We start from the raw sequence: 20872 nt of genomic DNA on the forward strand, positions 1-20872 counted from the left end.
TAAGTAAGTATTCGCTTCTACAAGTCGATATTGTCTTGACACGACCATAATGAAGAACATTATTGATCTTGTTATAGGAAATGTAATATTATCATCTTTTCAAATGAAAATAATTCTTTATCTTATATTTACGTACACTCATTTTACTGTTATCAGGTAAAAGTATGGAAAAAGAATGCGAAACTTATAGTAACGAAGAAGCTCCTTTAAGTAGGTATTCCATACTTTAAACTTAGAGGTATAAGTTCGAGATATACTTTCTATATAAAGAATACCAGAAAATATAGTTACTATGAAAATGCTTTGTAAACATAATATTTATTCTCTTATCAAATTAGAGTCCAGTGACACTTTTTTCCGAATAACTTTTTATCGGATAAAATGTGGCAATGAAATTGTTCTTCAAACTTAAGGTCAATGTCCTTAATTATTTTACTATAGGTAATTATTAAGGAGGAATTAAGAACTGCCCACTTCATACTTAACATTGTATTACGCTTAAGATTGTGATAGACTATAAAAGATTCTTCCAGTGGAGAGCATCTCTAGGTATATATAATATATATTTTTATACATATATAAAAATAAATCTCTATCTTCTTTCCCATTCCCATCACGCGTGAACGGGTAGACCTATTTCGATTATTCTTTTTGAAGTGAAACTTCTTTAGGCGCGTTGAGAGTAAATTTTCAAGGTTACGTCATGGAGTAAGGCGACGATTTTGGTATCTTTCAATTTTGCCAAAGAAATTTCACTTGTGATCGCCTTTTTTGGTATGTTTTTTAGGAGAAGGATCTTATGAAAGAAAAACTCTAGAAATTTGGGTCAAAAATGCTTAAACCTAACGGCCTTAACCTTCATGGGTTTGATAATTTGCACGACGACAGGACGACGTCTTTTGGGTCAGCTAGTTTATTTCATAAAATACTTAATAGATGTCAATCGGTCAGAAAAACCGAATGAATAAGCATTCCTATACCCAACTACATATTTCCTATTCCACAGTACAAGATACAAGATATATTAATTAATGCCTCACCGGTCGACGTTCCATTCAAAGACATTCCTGTTGTATGGCAGTAGGGAGGATTTCCGGGAATTATGGATATCAACTCGAGATGAAGACGGGTATTAATTCAACAGACAATAAGGTGCCATCCTAATTCAACGGATCAAAAACTAATATGGGTCATGAACAACCAAAGGTGCTAAAGGTCCAAACTATTGTTCAATGTTCATCTTGTAATAAAATTCGTCTTGTTTACTTTAAAAAAAATCGATGAAAAATTTCTAGACAATAATTAAAATAGTCCATAAATAATTAGATGTACAGTTTTGTTTATAATAGTTTCCTATAAAAGATGGAGTAATAAGTGAATATATATGGTCATCTATCATCCGTACTAGCAGCTAGCAGATCAATCAATCACGTTCCTTTGTGAGGATTTCAGCTGTAGAGTGCAGAGTGGCTCGACACGAGTTGTACATTCAAACTCGTTTATCTAAAACTCACACCAAGATAGTAAAGCCACGTAAAGCAGCGAAAACAATAAAACGAAGCAAAATAGCGTAATATATTACCTACCCAACACTTGACAGTTTCAGTATTAAAATATAAAACATACATTATTGCAAGCGTTATAACCTGGATAAAGCAAGGAATTATTTTATATACTTCAAGTCTCATTATGTTTTTATTAAATATTTTCTTTGTTATACTTACGACCTTTGTGAAATTTTCTTCTGAAAGGTAGCTTGTTGTTGGGATAAAAGAAAAGCAAACGCTGCGCCTGCAGCATCTTTCATTCTTGGAGGAATTCAAGCGAAATGCTTCAACTTATGTTTTAAATTTTTTTCATAGCCAGAGGCCCTTTATTAAGCAATCTTAGATTATTACCTGGCTACCTTTGAAATATTATTTGTAAGAAGTTTTCAAGAAGAAAATTGCGTAGTTTTATGTCCGTAGATTTATAGGAACTTGCACAATATTATAATATAGTCCAAGTTTTCTTTCTCAAAGTTTCTCTTTGCGTAAATAAACACAAGCTTTCACGATTGAATTATTTAATAAGGTCACTCTGCAGCGGGAATAGGTAATCCAGGTAAAATGGAAATAAAAACCAAGATTATGATAACTTTTATTTATTAAAAAATCACAATGCACATCGCTATTAGCGATATATCACATCATTATTGAGAAAATAATGTATATTTGCTAAATAAAAAAATAATATGCCATTCAAAGGCATTCTGTATAAAAAAAAAATGTATGCGTGTACTAGAGTACACACGTAAGAAGTGAAACTTCTTTATGACCTTAAAATGTCACGAGTATGGCGTAACGCAAAAATGTCACGCGTAGGTACGGCGTAACGCAAAAATGTCACGCGTACGGCGTAACGGAAAAATGTTACACTACATTTTTGTCCAACCCCGATAAAGAAGTTTCACTTCAAAAAATGTACTTAGGTATCGCATATTTCAAAGGAGGAGGTGTTTTGGTAACATAAAGCTCTGACTATGATACTTATTATCATTATTTGTTAAAAAGGCTGTAGTTTATGACTGCATAGAAAAAGGTATTTCACATATCTACAAAGTTATATTCCCATCTTTGAGACGATGATGTATTTTTAATACTATTGAATTAATAGGTCGCTTAATAAACTAGACAGTTAAAATTCGCTTATTTTGTGTAAGTACCTAAACTTAGCCTTGTTTCTATACTTTTATTGGACGATAATTTAATTTAGTGTTGAGACATACGATTCGAAGAATGATTGAATGTAAACCTCTTAGTTAAAAAACGTTAGATATTTATTAATATTTACACTAAACACTAGAACTATGATCCTAATCTCCTTCGGCCAAATAAAATCAAAGACAGAATAAAAGTTTTCCTTTGCCAACTTGCGATTCGTTTCATTTTCATTTTTTCTTGCATTACTAAACTATCATAATATTATGGTTATCAGCCTTATAAACAAAAATATTTGCATTTACATAAAACATATTATTTGGTGCTGCGGTCACGATGGTACTAAGCCATTTGAGATGTTGTATAGATATTAAAGAATGGAGCATCTTTGCCTTCCTGCAGCCAATTTTCAGGAGAGAAGTTGTTATCTTTCTTCTCGACGATGTGGAATGTATAGGCGTGTCGGCTCTTGTCAGACTTATTGTGTGCACTCTTGTGTACAACGTTGCCGTGCAATAAGATGCAGGTACCTTGAAAGAAGAGTCATATATAATATTATAATATGTTAGACTATTACGTGAAAATTCAATTGAATCGTTTACATGAAACAATACCTAAGGAAGATTAGATTCGATACAAATGTGAAAAAGAAAGTTTTGTAGCAGAAATAACTTTGCTATTCAGGTAATATCAATCTGTGGTTTCGGATTGAAATCCATGTGCCCCATACTCTAAAAAATATGAAACGCAGACAAACAAACAATCAAAACTAATATAAGATAAAAGTGGCGTTATGCTTTTCCTTGTGATAATCATGTTTCAAACGGATAATTATACCTTTAGTAACTGCTACTGGTATAAAGCTTGACTGCGGGTATACTGGAGCCGGTTTATCGTACTCAAGAGTGTTGTTCTGCGTTTTAATTAATCGTCGATGCACTCCAGATTTGTGGGAGCCAGGTGCTATCCAAAGGCAACCGTTCTGGACGGTGGCATCTTGCAAGGCAATCCAGAAACCCAGGGGAGGCACCGGCTCCGTGTGTAGGTAGGTTATGTCTTGATGTGCTATTACTGAAATAGTGTAAAATAAACCATTAATTTTGACGAAGTATCAACACAAACGCAACGAATGATGCGATTAAAAATTTTTATACAAAAAATCTGTAAAGATGGCGCGTTGGTAGAAGCGAAAAAATTCGGTTCTTTTTCATGTTAAATATTTAATAATATGATTGCACCTTTTGACAATATCTATCTATCAGGGATAGGTAGAAGATAAGGATCATTGATGTATCATTTCATGTATAAGGATCGTTCATGAGGAATTGCGAATCACAATTGCAGATGAAATTGCACGAACTAAATAAGTAGTTAGATGTGGATTTCCATCCCACACACTAATCATAGAAATTACTGTACTATTCTGCAAAAGGTTAGTAGGCAATTTGTGTGGGAGCTGAATAGTTTTAGTCGATTTAACTTGAGACGATGATTACCTACTTCGAAAGAACTGGGGTATGTAATAGTGCACCATCAATTGGCGATCTTATGAATACCTATATAATAATAATCTTACATCTTATAAATCTGGATTCTTCTAAACCTATACGAGCTTGATTAATAAATTGGTTACGCACCTTCGCCGCCCACACCAGGGTTCTTATAGATGTACATGCTTTGCACCACTGCTGGTTCCTTGAAGCCCAGTTCGCGACATACGGCCTTAACACGATCGCTATAGGTGTAGCATCTGAAGATTGGGTGCTGAAGATGGAGAGCATGGCCGACCTAAAATTTAACATTACATATCCCTTAAAAAGTGATTTATTTTAAAATTTTTGGTAGGTATAGTATTAAACTATATTAGAAAAAGCGGACGAAGACAAAGGAGACGTTTCTGCAATATGTTTTTCATAAATAAAAAAAGGAACGATTATTAATACCAATTACACATTTCAATTTAATCCCATGCCTAAGAACTTGAAGGAGCAAATTAAGCGTCGTTAGGTACTCTGATTTAGAACAGTCGCAACAAAAAAAAAGTTAGATATTTAGTTCTTTTTACTTTGAAGAATGTCAAAAAAACCGTCGCGATGTGAGGTGACTACTATCTCTATGAAAAAATTTCTTCATTATAATTTCGCTTCGTATGATTATAATAAGAACCACTCCTATCACATTTCCTACACACACATCTGTGTTATTTAATTAAATTAAACACGAGATATGCTCTTCAGAAAGCGCGGATTTTCCTGTATTCTCTGTATATTATTTGAAAAATGACATCGCAGTTATTTTGTTGGTTGTTGCTAAAATTAAATGCAGGAGTCATGTAATACAAGTAGGTAAAATTATTTTTACCTACATCATAATAACGAATTTATGGAAATTTAGTATTATATTCAACTCCATTTGTACTAAAATCTTAATAAAAAAAAACTGTAGGCTTATTTCTTACTTAATTTCTACATAGGAATGTGTATGATAGAGAAATATACAATGCAAAAATTGGTTTGCTGTTACACAATAATACCCTATTTCTTTCTTACCTTATTAAGAGAAATACTGGGATCAACTTTTAATTCACCATTTTCTCCGAGAGCGTCGCTTTCAAAGAAGTACCTTATTTTATCGTTACTTTCCAAGAAATATGTGTCCTTATGTTCCTGAAAAGAGAATTTATTTGTCAGAAATTATGCGAAAGTTCTTTATTATATCTGGATATTATAAGATGTAATTATTATATATGGGTAATAGCACAGTCTATAAAATCCTATCCTACTATATATTTTATACTGTGGTGATAAGCACAGCTGTTGTTGTATACAGTCTATTTTTATTCCAAAAGAGAACAATTTATCAGTAGTACAACTGTGGTAGTACATAGCAAATACGTGTACGTACTATTTCTAGGGATAATTTATATGTATTTAATATTCAAAGCAAAAACAAAAGCCACGGAAAGATCTTCCAGTTAGAATTAGTTGATTAAAGTCCAATCGTAGTTATAGGGGCTTCTAGAAAGACTTTCACATCGGTGATAACCAAGATATGGAATCATACAAAGTACGGAACAAATAAATATAGATTATTAATTATTTCATGTATTAAAAAGATTTCGTAAAAAAAAACTAATTTCGCATATTCACCGATTTATTTTAAGGAAAATTAAATAATTTCTTTGCTTTAAATATAAAAACGATTCACCTATTGACCAAAATTACCAAGTTCCAAGATTTTAAATGTAGATATCTAATTGAATAACGTCATATTTTTAATTCTGTTCAAACCAATTCAAATTGGAAACCAGGTTGTAATAACAAATCATTTACTACAGAATTGAAATTAATTTGTTCTGTGTTATATTTATTTACATGTAATTGAATTTGAATTATAAAGCGGCGCGCGTCTTCCAGTAGGTACATAATGTATAATGTATATTACTAACCGTGTGTAAGTACATACTTACGTGTGTATTTCATATAATTTTAATATTATACCTACATCATCCATTTTAAATGCGGCAATTATCGACTATGAAAGCTTTTAAAACTTAATTGATGTTGGCGGAATATTAATAAAAGCATATTAATGAATCTGTTTTCATATGTATCCGTAAAATTTAAGTTAATTAGATTATCTTCCAATGAAATTCGTATCGATGGCGATTTCAGGCGAAATCATTTCGTAGGTAGGTATATATAAATCATGAATCATGATACAAACAGCGTTTTAAAAAGCCTTACTAATTGAATTAAGGCAATTTGGAATGGTTTATTAATAAGCCCATTAAATAATAAATGAAAATGTTGATTAGAGCTCATTAATATGAGATTTTATATTATGAAATTAAATTTCAATTTTTATCGTGTAATCCACTTAGTATGCTCCTTAGACGATGGAAATAAGATAAAATATGTAACAAAAAATGTTTATGTGAGCCTCGCTGAATTTTCATATTTTATTATTTACACGAACTGCTGTATTACTAAAGTTTTCTATATCTTTAGTGTAGCCAAAACCAATAACATCATAGACTGGGTATTTAACACAATAAAATCGAAATGGCTCATTATGGACCAAATGATTTTGTTTTAGGTAAAAAAATAAAGTAAAAACATTGGTATTTTCAAAAATATAAGTATATCATATAAGTGCAATTGATATACCTACAATAGACGGTGAAGTAAGTAGTAACTATAATAATAAATATAATCTATATATTATATAAAAATGAAACCCGTATTCCTTGGTCACGGCCGCGGCATCACGCGTGAACCGGCGCGGTAGAGCGATTTCGACAATTCTTTTTTTATTATATTCCTTGAAGTACAATGATGGTCCTTATGTAGAGAAAACGTAAATATGTACAACGGGCGAAGCCGGGGCGGACCGCTAGTAATATATATTAATTAATAGTATACAATTGTCGATTAACAAAATGTACATTATAAATTTTCCGAATCCTATCTTGCGAATGCAAACAAAATATTATCGTAAAATTACAACAATTTACAGTGATACATTTAAGATCATTTTTTATAGCAAGTACTGAAAAGTACATCGATTCAGTATAATATGTTGAGTCTTAAATTACAAGTAAATATTTAGGATGACGATTTTCAACAGTGGGGATATAGTACCTATATCTGTTAACAACAGATATGTTGAAAATGAGGAGGCGAATAGTACCTGGTTATTGACCGTGGAGAAGACCGATTTGCGAGAATTTTCATCAATTTGTTGTGTTATTTCCAGGCCCGCTGCTACCAGCTCGTCGCATTCAGCCGGCTTCAGGAAATCCTCGAGCACGACGTACCCGTCTTGTTCTAACTGTAATAATTAAGAGAGAGTTCTTTTAGGAAATGTGCGAATAGTTATGTTATACGTTCACAGCAATAGAGCTGGATGGTATCTTCAGTACTATCTTCTCGTATATTTTTAAATACGAACAATTCTATCGATTGTACTTTTAATATCTTTAACAATCGTACATAATATAATAACCATAAACAAAGTGTAAACCATATTTATATTACCTATATAAACTGGTTTCAAATTATATCTATTTTATCTATTAACAGATTTCTACCAAAACGATGCGACCATAAGATATACATAATATAATAAGCTAGCGGTCCGCCCCGGCTTCGCCCGTAGTACCTACATGTTTAAACTATCCTATCTCTCAAGTTGGATCGAACTGCACATGGTGTGCGAATTTTATTACCTATAATCGGTTAAGTGGTTAAGGAGTCCATTGAGGACAAACATTGTGACAAGAGATTTATATATATTAAGAATATGTTAAAAAATTGGGAGCCGCACTGAAATTGTTTACACATGTCTAAGTTTAACTACCGCCCCCACGTGGTGACTATTTCTTTCGCCGTTATTTTTGTGCTTGTGTTCAATTGACGACGCGGGGACTTCAATTAATAGTTGGGCAAACACACTAAAATAAATAGCTATACTTTATCGCTGACACTTAACCTAGTGGTTAGTATACCTTGATATGGAAACCTATCGAAACAATACTCTCTTAAAATGTGGTTAGTTTATGCACAGCAAATTGCATGTTACCTCAATTAACATGCACAAACACTATGCATCATATACGGTGCGTTTTCACGATATTGCGTTTTCAATAAGACCGTTCCGTTGCAATGTTTTGCAATAAATTTATTTACGCTAGCATGAACTTCGCTTATAAAGTGGTGTTAACAGGAATAGCTTGATGACCGTCGCTTCAGAGAGCGCGTTTGTTTACCGAAAAATATTGTACCGTGACAACGGTGATAGCCTTCACACTGCATATTGAAGTTGAAAATAGCCTGGGTTTGTACAAACAAGCAGATACCAGCAGTATTCAATACATCTAGTGTTGCAATCATTGCACCTAAAGATAGATTATATTAGCGATAAAGTAGAGCAAATGGTCTAAACTCGATTGTTACTTAAAGCATTTAATTAAAGTGAAACTTTTATTACATCGTCTCAAACTTTTTAGTCTGTGTAGCGCATGTCGCGTGACGGTCGAACCGTACGATAATTATCGTACAAATACGATAATTTTGTGCCTAAGTTTCACTTTTACCGTGGTTTCATAAAACCACACAACATTTTTATTTATTATTACATATACTATCATGTAGACATACAGCATATTGTTTTAAATAGTTATTTTCGTTTTATTAACATTTCTCTTTGTGTTTTATATCCATAAAGAAGGACTCATCAAAATTAACGGGTAAGTAGGTAAGTACTAAGTAATAAAGATGTAGGGATCAATACAAAGTTTTAAAAATAACTAAAATAATATATGTATAATACTAGCTGTGCCCCGCGGTTTTACCCGCACTGTTCCGCTCCTGTTGATCTTAGGGTGATGATATATAGCTATAACCTTTCTCAATAAATGGGCTATCTAACACCGAAAGAATTTTTCAAATCAGACCAGTAGTTCCTGACTTTAGCGCGTTCAAACAAACAAATAAACACTTCAGTTTTATAATATTTAGTATAAATGAGTATTGGGTTACACTACATTATGAAATAAATTTGATCTAAATACACTATTTAAAATATGAGCATAATCGGTATCGCTCTATAACTCGGTCAACGTATGAGATTTAAATTGGTCTTATTAAAATTCAACTGAGTGGTTTCTAGGAACATAAAATGATTTGAGGTTATTAATTATGCACGACTATATTTTGTGAAAAAGTAAATATTGTAGGTCCTCTTTCGTTTGATTGTTGAAGTAGGTATCTACATACCGGACCTACAGTCCGGAGGTGTAATTTTTTTGCAGATAATATAAGATGCGTAAGAATTATCTAATGGTATCTCGAATTGCTTTAGTTAATTTGGATATTATTAACAGTCATATTATTAGTCAGATTGATAATCATCTCTATCTGCTACGTATCTAGGTAGCTTATACCTAGGTAGGTACTAGGTATAAGCTCATAAAGTAAACATAAACTCAGAACAGTATGAATAGACCTCGCCTACAGTTTTGGCGGCAATTTCAGTTTCCTTTTCAACATAAAATTTTTGGCAGACCTTTCAAAATAATAATATGTATATCGAGCTCTTGGAAATTCTATATAACTCTAGAAGATCTACGAAATAAGAGTAGAATAAAATAATGTTATTTAGTATAATTGGTTATGAAGGTCGGGACCGCTTAACGATAGAAAAATTATTTTTAAAACTGTATTCTTTCTTACAAGACTTTGTTTGATTTTTAGATACTTACATATCATTATAATGATTAACAAAGATTACCAAATAATTATTTACGTTTATTGTAAAGATTGTGCCCTTCACAACACATTTTAGTTACACATTGGCAAACAGTCGCTATTGCTACACACATGTGAAATCAATTTGCTTTAGAAACAAAGAATTCTATAAATACTGATATAATTTGCGAACACTCTTTCGAGTTCAGGGAAGGTGCGTAATGCAAATATGACGTGTTTCTACCAAAATGTAAGAAATGCGGATGTGTGTATATTTAGATCACTGTGTATGGGATAGATGCTCGGGAAGATGTCATACTTTGATTGTCAATAAAGCTCTTTTATATTTATGAACAATGGAACTATTTTCTTATAACCTATACAAGATTCTTATAATCATTAGATAATAATACTTAATGTTTAATATAATCAGAATAATACGACACTTAAAAACCGGATTGGAAGTAGTGAGTTAATTAAAAATAGATAACAATATTAACTATGAAATTGACAATGCTCAGTAATAATGTGATCATTTGAGCAACCAAGTTGCTATTGCTTGGGGGTTGTAATAGATACAAAGTACTTTTAATTAAATTCTATGTGAATACTACAGGGAAAATCCTGAATAGATGCGTGTTTTGTATAACAAACGTGCGTTTTCATCTATATACCTACATACTAACGATTTTCAGGGTTCCGTGCCAAAATGGTAAAAAAACACTATTACAGAGACTTCACTGTCTGTCTGTCTATCTTTCTGTCCATCTGACACCAGGCAGGCGTCTCATGAACCGAAATAATTAGTAAGTTGAAAATTTAAGAGAATAATATGTTATTTTACTGACGCTATAACGACAATTAATAGTAAAAATAATACTATTGATACAGAATATGCTATTGTTAACAACGTATTATTAACGTATTATTACGTATCTTTATAGATAGGTAAGTATATTCACTTTAAAAATAAATTATTAAATGAAAATAAAACAAAATGCTTAATAAATTGCTCTATGCTCTTGTTTTGGCTCTATATTGATATTATCAGTACAAAAATTTCGCTACGCTTAATTGACATTCATCTTTGTATAATTGACATCTATTTTCAAATTTAATAATAAAAATCCAATAGAGAGCAGTTAAACAAACAATAAACGAAATGTATTTTATAATTATTAAATTAATAGATATCACTTAAAATATCATGCGAAATCGAACTACAAAATATAATAAGCAGTAACAGAAGACACACATTAATAAAATTGTATAAAAATATTAGACGGTCGTAACAAAATATGCCGTACAAGGTTAGGCGATATCGATAAATAAAATTAATATCTTTAATCAGCAGTCGCAAACGCATATTCAACTTAATAAAAAAGTCACTTACCTGATTCCTAATTGACTCGTGCATCGTGACAGCGTGTACATACAAGGGAACAAATATTATTATACGCACAAACTGAGGTGGCGATATCGAAACGACCGTTGGAGACGTATGAAGTTAAAGACTAGTTTACAGAACAGCTTTCCACAACGTGGGTCACGCGCCCGATGACGCGGCACCGCGGGATTCTTTGTGCTATATCCGTGACATTGGAAATATCATTTTCAACCGTAAGCATTTGATATTGAGTTTCAAGTTCAGTGTCGTTGCTATTGGACACATATGGAACTGAGTAATCAGCAAATGTGTATATCAATACAACACCAATACATCTATGTATGAGTGTTACGATATTATAAGAAAGCAGTCGACCACCCGATTCCCACAAATATTAGTCAGTATTAAAAATGCGAAGATGACGCTTTATTATTAATTATCAATTATTATGGGTGAAATAGCATATTTACGCAGTCACAAGTATTAAGTAATCTGTGATATTACTTAATATATGCTTCAATTTGTTTTTATGGAATTTCACAAATTATTTATTTTTGGTGTTTGAACAGTTGGAGGAATCGTTACAAAGTTTAGTTGTGTTTAAACAATTAATTCATAGATCGATGAAACAAAAGCTTATACAGAGTAGAGTTATAAAATAATTGTGAGTCAAAGAAGTCATATTATTGCAATTTCTAAAAAGGTTGACGATCGCTGATGGAGAAATGAATAAATTTAATTGTTAACATGATTAATAATAATTTCATTAATTATACGATTTTATTAGTTTATTTTTACTATCCCTATATAAAATGGGCCCTCTTTATTGTTTTGGTATTCCTTTTTTAAAATTGGCCGTGTCTGGTTTTCCAAGCATATGTATAAAGGTTATGGTGGATACAATAATATTGACGGGTAAATTCTAAAAAAACAGCCTCCTATTTTCGTTTCTAAACCTGTTTTTGTTGTCTGTTTATTTGATACCTAATCCAGTCTAAGATCACTAAAAGCAACTTGGTACTATGTCAACATTTTTCTCAGTTCTTCGTAGTTCGTACTTATTTACGTTTCATCCTGAAATTGATCCAGCTCTTTCCAAGGTAAAATAATAATCAGAAAAACCTCAAGGGTACTTCAGTTGTGAGATTAACATATTATGTATGTATGTTACACGTAAAATTAAACCTGCCACTCTATATTAACGCTCTACTCGACCAGAGAGAAAACTTCAAGGCCGTACTTTTATATAAAGTCGTATAGCTTCTAATCACATCATCTTTTATGCAATGCAGAGAGTAATAAGCTGGCTTATAATCAACTTGTTGTTACGCGCGGCTACGCCCGTGTGGTCAAAGAAAATCCCCATGGGGATGAAATATTTCACCGCGGCAGTATAAGCCTGTATCCTTCTAGCTTCCTAACTATCGACTGGCTAAAAATCATACCAAGAATGCCTTTGCTAGTTGCGACCTGAAAAAAGACAATATACATTTCCTATAACCGAAGATTTTATACCCATTGTAAAAGTTGTCTATTCGAATAATGTTGTTTCATAACAATAAGGATAAAAGAAAGTGAAAAACACTTTAACGGACGATATTAAAGTCAAGAAGATACTTATTTATCGTGTAGGTATGTTTATGAGTTTATCTTTTAGAATAGGTAGTTAAATTTTGCTGTTTTTTGTGTTGTACTTACAAAATCGTGATAAGGGTTCACATTGCCCTTGTATTGTGTAGGTATGCTGTATACCAACGCCGTGGCTTTTTGTACGGATGCGTTTCTATTACTTTATTTCGTTTTAATAATGGAAAATGTACCAACGAAGCAATGAATGGTTTTAAATCTGAAAGAATTATAATGCTTTTAAGAAAATAAATAACTAACGTTTAAAGATTGCTCACAATCCCGTTGACGCCTTACGTTGAACTCTAAAAACATTGTAAATTAAACCGCATATACCCATCTTACCCACGTATTTCTGAAACATCCGACAGAACAACGCCGAAACTAGCTAAAAGTCTTACCCATATTTTTTGAGGTTTAAACACATTGCTAAATAGATAGCTGTAGGTCATTAATGTACATAATTTATTGATTATATTTGATAATGACAATCATATAATCTCCATTAATAATTACGTGTAAACTATAAATATATTATGTAGGTGAACTTCCCATAAGTTAATTTACTTGCTATCCATCAAAGGGCATACCATTAATTTGCAATTAGCATTAATGCAGCACGGGGTGATGGTTTATTGAATTATCTCGGATTTAAAAGCGTTCCAGGTACACAAATTTGGTCTTACCAAAATATTGGATGAATATAACATTGATATAATACTAATTTTCTGCAATTAAGCAACGAAGGGTTTCGGTTATTGTTGTAACGAGGGTCGTTATTTTGTCTTGTAGGTACGAGCCCTTGTTAAAACCTCCAGGGGAATTTGTGCACCAATTAGGTATACATTTCCTATACCTACATATACAATATACATATTTAAATTAGAAGAAAAATGTTATGCGTAAAATATTTATTTATAATCCCTTGTTTTATTTTATACCTACCTATTATTAAGCATTTACTTAATTGAATATATTACAATATTCTGAAAATTTTAAGAATTGAATAAAATTATGTTATATATTTGTATGTAGATTGTTAGAGGTCGTCGGTCGATATATTAGAACAACTAAATAAAATTTATATCATACTAGTGGCCCGCCCCGGCTTCGCCCGTGGTACATATTTCGCAATAAAAGGTAGCCTATGTCCTTTCTCGGGTATCAAAATATCACCATACCAAATTTCATGCAAATTGGTTCAGTAATTTAGGCGTGATTGAGTAACAGACAGACAGACAGAGTTACTTTCGCATTTATAATATTAGTATGGATTTATTTAGGATATTTTTTTCTTTGTTTTACATACCGTCATGCTTATTTTTTTATTTAATTGACTATTACATTTATCACACTATAATAACAGTAAAATAATTAAGGGCTGATTTTTCAATCCTTGGTTAAAACTTATTCATCGAATAACGTATTAAACTACCAATTCAAAAATGTATTCTAATTGTCCGTATATGACAGTTTACAGGTGACATTTTAAAATGTTCGTGTAATACTTTATTGGACGGATAAATTTTAACCAAGGATTTAAAAACCGCCCCTAAATGTGATTAATAACAATAAATTACTTCTTGGGAATTCAAATGTTCGCGACGTGTATACATGAATAGTACTTTAGTATATTACAATAGTCTTGCATTATTTTAATCATTAACTATGAAATCCACTGTCTTTCAATTCAAAATGTTATTAAAGAACCTAAGATAGAAATTGTAATAACGTTAGCTCTGGGAAATGAGTTCTTTCCTATATGTGCTCCAGATACCTACTCCCTTGATGGGGTTATTTACAAGAAACTGGTTAACACACAAGAATACAAAAACTATTATTACAAAATACGTGCGCAAATTGCTTGTAAGAAATTGACCGAACTTTTGTATTTAATAATTCATAAAAGTAGCTACTAGATTCTTTTGGTTAAGATCAAAGAGAATTTTCTGGAAATAAACGAACCTAAATCGAAAGCAGGGATCACTTTTTGACGCTCAACGATCATTCAAAATTGAAAATACATACTGAGGATGGGCGAAATTGGGCTGTTAAAGACTGCATATATTAAAGCATAGGTACGTAAACTCTACAAAATGTAAAGCCTAATGCCGGGTCCAGACTGGTGAAACGTAACATGCAATGTAACATGCAATGAAAGAATTCACCGTCCACATTGCTGCAATGTATCATGAAAGGTAACACACTTTGTAACAATTTCTCATAGTTTGGACGTCTTGCGCGCGCGAATTGTGCATTACACGCGCATGCTACGAGCATTACAAGCCGCGCGCGGAGCGATCCGAAATTTGTCGGTTTTTCGACGAACACAAAGGGGCAAGGAACACGACTACGGGAGGTTCGTAGTGAATGCGCGTTATGAGCGCGCTATGCGTCCACACCAGCAGCGAACATGCAATGAAAGGCAGAATTACATTGCATGTTACGTTTCACCAATCTGGACCCGGCATAAGTTGTGGCCTAAGCTTAAATACGCCTAAACGAGAAAGGCCTTCCTAGGTAATTGAATGACAGATTTTTACCCAGTTAAAAAAGTTAGAAGTTTACATTGACGACAAAGTTACTAAATCCTTTGTTATCCGTGTGATTTTACTTTTTTTCGTCGATAGGGTGAAGGATTATGGAACTTTTTTAATAAACAGAACTTCTAATGGCATTACTATCATACAAAAATGATATCTGACAAATTTTCTGAAAGATAAAAAATATACACTTTTTGCATTGTTTGCATTTAGATAACTTTGTTGCATACTAAAAAAAAACTTGACGCATCGCTGGAATGCGAGAACCCGCCTGCTTCCCTCCGCATTCCCTTAGCTCGCCCGGCAATCGTCAGTATGGTTAGCATCTCTGTTACCGATACAAAATAACGTCATCAAAGCCATGCCGCATGGCTCCGATGACGGCATTTTGTCATTTTGCCCATGGCCCATGCGTCAAGTTAATGTGACCGCGATATAGATACCTAGCAAATTATGTTCTATTTCGTATTGTATCTATTTATTTGACAATTCTGACTTTAAAAACGTATTAAAAAGTTCAATATAATTTCATATAAAGTTTACATAAACGTTAAATAAAGTGCTCTCATTCGGATAAATAATAATTTGTATTCAGAAATCAGAATAATCGCTTGTTTAGTTATTAGAATATTATCTAAGCGATATCCGATGAAGGGTTAAATCTTTGACCATGCTAAAATCATGACCGAATCAGCTTACAAAATACAAAGGCTGTACGGCGGTGGTGTTATTACGCACCCGCGCTGCCGCCCGCCTCCCTGCCCACTCCACACTCTCCACCACAGCGCGAGGGAGGCTCGAAGCTCCTCATTGCCCGGAGCCTGAGCTTCACTTCAGTGCCATCGCTCATCACAAGCGGTCGTCGAGAAAGCTCTCCCTGATCCCAGTCACGTAAAAGTTGTATAGATTCAAAATTAGCGCGGTGGAACGCGCCTTCGCGATGTCCGCCGTGGACAGTTTTGAAGTTGTTTTATTTGATTAAATCAAATTTTATTTAAATGGAGTAAATAAAAATTATCCAACATGTCGCTTACGGTATATTTAAAACGTTTTAAATTAATAAAATCCAAAGCAGAAAGAGTCGTTACCTTGGAGTTCAGAGGTAAGTTTAGGCGTACGATGTTAATTAATTTGCTTTTTACCAGGAGAAAATATTAAAATTTATGTTGCCTATTATTATTTATTTTTTAATTTTATGACCCAACAAAATGATGATTTTCAAATAATTTATTTCTAGGCGTCTCTATATTTCATTTACCCAACCCTATTTTTCTTTAACACAGCATCGGAGTTTCTTTTTTCTTTAAGCTCGTAATTGCTAATTACGAAATGATGTCTATTGTATGTTAGCACACCTACTTACTAATTCTGCTACACGCCTATTTTTTTGACATAATCTCAGAAGACAAAGAAAAACATTATGCGGTTATTTTTATAAAAAACTAGCGGTCCGCCCCGGCTTCGCCCGTGGTACATGTTTACGTTTTTTCTACATAAGAACCATCCTGGTACTTCAAGGAATATAATAAAAAAAGAATTATCGAAATCGGTTCAGCCGTTCTCGAGTTATGCGCTTACCAACACATTTTGCGATTCATTTTTATATATAAGAAGAAGATAATATGAATTGACTAAAAAGTAGGTAATTAAAATAACAGCATAGACAATGAAACTACAAAATATAAATAAAGATATTAAAGTGATATATAAAATTAATAAGAGAAATGAGCTTATAAGCAAACAAAAAAAGTAGTTAAAGAAACAATTGAAACAGTAAGAAAAAAAAACGCAGAATCGCGGACACATAATATATTAAAGGAATACATAAAATCATTTAAACGAACAAAGCAATGTGTCGCACTAGTTATATCTCCCGAATATATTCGAATCAGTCGGAATAAAAACGAGTTAAGAGGTCAGAGGGATTAAAACTTCGCAAGACAAAGAATGGACCATCTATTTGCAAAATTTTAAAGAGAAATCACTAAAATTGAATTACATTGAAAATAATATATATATTTTTAAACTTTTTACTAAGTACCTACTAGAACCATTGATTTACTTATTATATAAATTAATTGACTTTCCTTTTTTCTAATCAATTCTATATCCATCGCGTCGGTAAAGAAAATTTGGCATAAAATATTAGTATAATTATTTGATGGTCAAAATTAAATAAAATCGGATATAACGATAAATACACAAGCCGAATCAGTTTGCGGTCCGACTAATCGAATATGTAATACACAAATATTACAACTACAAATTATTCAGTCAATAATATGTTCTGTAATATTACCCTAGCCCTAGAGACAGTACAATTCGGATATTCGGGGTAATATTAAACAGAATACAGGTCAAGAATGAACAGAATATTTGGAGAACTTATGCGGTTGTTGCTTTGCTTCAGCAAAACTTGCTAATTCTATACTATCAGATTTCACTCGAGAGTCGAGACGCAAATAAACATAAAGTAGTTTGTTTTAACTTTGCTCATTTTGAACTCAACCCAGCATTAAAAATAAAAATAATATTAAAAAGTTCTTTAAAATCAATTTTGCATAATCAAAATATTATAGGTATTCTACTTGATTCCTAGCCTAACGACGATCGATCATAAGTTTTTGTGTATAGTCTATAGATAGCGCTCCTACCGCGCTGATAATAATAATTTTAATTAATTATTTATCATTAAGATTAAAGACTCTAGGACGAATTTGTGCCAAATTCTAATATTTTAATTTGTTTAAATTACTTATAAAATTCTCTTAAATTCGGAATCCAAATTCAATAAAGGTTTTAATTATTTCACTTGTGTTAGAAGGCGCTTCTCTCCCATACACACAATATGAAGCATTCCGAAATCAATATTTTATTAAAAAGAAAATACAAAAATAAACGTTCCAAAATGTAATACAATAAAGAAAATATAAATAATCAGATTGAAAGAATTGTGAATAGATGTCGATTATTGTTACGGAATGAGAAGGAAATTATAAAATAATATTTGACAAATTATATTTTGTCCTACCTCAGAATTTGATTGGAACTCAAAACGATATTCTTTATTAAATTTGAACGAAGTCTAAAAGACAACGTTTCGATTAGAATAACACAATTAGAAGTTTTATTGCGGACTTTTATCTTTTTAAACATAAGTATGTTTCTGTAAAAGTCATTTATTTTAAGTAATTCCTCAAAGGAGAATGCCCATGAAAGTATGGACCACAGTACAGTGTTGCGTCAATGCCAGAGTGGTTTTGGAGGGTTCTTCGATATTCAAAAGATTTTTACCAATTTATTTTTTTCTGATAAAAACAGGGGTTTTCAAGATATTGAGAAAAATGTGAAATAACCTCAAAACTTAAATAACCCCGATTAAAATTGGTTAAGTTGATCATATTATATTTTATTAAACTGTTACTCTAACCGTTTCTTTATTATAATTCTACATAGATGTACTAGGTACTTGAGGTGGCTAGATTTTTGTAAGGTCATATTAGAACTGTGACCACAAAAAGCAGGAGCCAAGCGACCAGGCCGTGGCAGATTCGAATTCCGATTTACCGATTACCGTTTTTACCGATTTGACTTGTACCGAGGAACTTTACTATTTCGGCTATTGCACATGGTTACAACATGGGAGACACAGATTTACCTATGTCCTAGTGTATCGTAAATCGTTGTTAATTATCGAAATGAACAATGATGCACTGTTCGGACTTTTACCATTACGAGTTGGTTGTTCACGCAAATCTTAGAATTTACTTGAAGATTTTACAGTACCTACCTTACATACCTGTAAATTGAAAACTTCATCATATTCGTAGTAGGTTTGAATAATTAAAAGTCGTCTTTTTACAACTCTAAACGCTCGTAAATTAGTAGTTACAACACGATATCGAAGATATCAATAAAAGTACAGCAATATTTTGTGGAATATGAAAAGTTTTATATTGGCCATAGTCCATAACTTCCCTCAAAATTATCACCAATTATTTCTACTTCCGAACTTTTTCGCTTCACAAGAGCTTATTACAAAATTTTATAGCTTTAGAAGTTTCTTGTTCTCTCCAAAGGAATGTGATGGTAATATATTGCTCATTTAAAGTATAAACTTTTCAATTTCCTTAAAAGTTGCTTGAATGACCTGTAGTTTCTAAGCCCTTCTTTTTTACTCTTTGTAGAAAATGTGACATGAATTATTATAATACCAAGACGTCCTAGGCTACTGTTTCTACATGATTATTTTCTTAATGTGACAACTTTCATATACTTTTGCTCAAATAACCAGAATCATTAATATTTCGGCGCATAATAATGACAATTAAATGAGGATTTTTTTTTTAATTTTGATACCTACTCACAAGTCACAGTAGACATAATAGGTGCCTATCAACAGCATTACTTATCATTGTGTTTAAAATAGTTTACGGGTTTCACTCATTTCCAGAAAAAGTACATATCTAAAAGATGTATGAAGGTATAACTATTAGGAAATATATGACAAAGTACGATAGTTTCACAAAGGCTAATTCAGTATGCATTAACAGACACTCAAACAACTGAGCTGCGAAGTTGTTTGCCGAATTTATGTGCTAGGGAGTTGGAGAAACTTATGTAAAACGTGGAGATATGATAAGCAAAATGCTTTGATGGCACCGTTAGTTAGACTTTGGCAGTAAAGACTTAATCCCTTTACTATTAGTCTAAGATCGCACAGCAGGATTAGTGCGTTCATCGCTTTTTTGCTAAAACCGAAATTTTATATTTATTTACCCATTTAGGAGAATATATATCAACTAGGTTACCATTCAAAATTTGACCGCAAGCATTTTTTATTAAATTTTTTCTAATCGATTGAAAACATTACGTTTTTATTATTTTGTTTTTAGCAAAAAAACGATGAATGTCGTACTATATTTTACGCTCGAGAGATGAATCTCTGAATTCTACGTTTCAAACGAACCGCTTTAGATCTACCATTAAATAATTAAATATGTATGAATAATGACACTTGACCAACCTTTATTGGATGAAACAATTTATTATGAAAAATGATTCGATTGTATTGATTAGCCATTAATGTTCTTCATCTAATATTTATGATCAAACTACGAAATAAAATTGTTAGTTCTTCGTGGTACAAATACAAAATCAAATCAACTAGAAAAATTCATTGTATTTGTGACGTTGAATTTAATTTTTTGAAACAAACTGTTTATATATTATAAATTATAAATGCTTGACAATCTCCAAGTATTGGTGTAAAAAAGGAAATAAATTACATTTTTTAAATTTAATTAGGTTCCAAAGAAGAATCTTTAAAATACAAAACTTATTTTACTTCTATTCAAATCTAAGAAT

General features: G+C 32.1%; 1 protein-coding gene across 1 annotated transcript; it reads right to left on the minus strand.

The window, feature by feature from the left end:
* Positions 1 to 2210: 2210 nt before the first annotated feature.
* Positions 2211 to 11458, minus strand: Phyhd1 (Phytanoyl-CoA dioxygenase domain containing 1). The gene is made up of 6 exons (XM_090103599.1): positions 11343 to 11458; positions 7392 to 7532; positions 5249 to 5365; positions 4337 to 4487; positions 3537 to 3770; positions 2211 to 3229 (listed from the first exon to the last, which is right to left on the minus strand). Exons 1-6 carry the CDS (start codon positions 11364 to 11366, stop codon positions 3042 to 3044), a joined length of 855 nt encoding a protein of 284 aa, XP_089959725.1. The 5' UTR covers positions 11367 to 11458; the 3' UTR covers positions 2211 to 3041.
* Between the last annotated feature and the right edge of the window lie 9414 nt (positions 11459 to 20872).

This window comes from Colias eurytheme, chromosome 1 (genome assembly GCF_061535395.1).
Source record: "Colias eurytheme isolate Ceu_HAF_F1 chromosome 1, ilColEury1 Martin Lab GWU primary, whole genome shotgun sequence".
Taxonomy (NCBI): Eukaryota; Metazoa; Arthropoda; class Insecta; order Lepidoptera; family Pieridae; genus Colias; species Colias eurytheme.

Coding starts and splice junctions, on each gene's coding strand:
- Phyhd1 (XM_090103599.1), bottom strand. CDS start 11,366: ATGCACGAGTCAATTAGGAATCAG. Junction 4,488..5,248: donor CCAGTATTTCTCTTAATAAG/GTAAGAAAGAAA, acceptor GTTAAATTTTAG/GTCGGCCATGCTCTCCATCT. Junction 3,230..3,536: donor ACCAGTAGCAGTTACTAAAG/GTATAATTATCC, acceptor TCTTCTTTCAAG/GTACCTGCATCTTATTGCAC.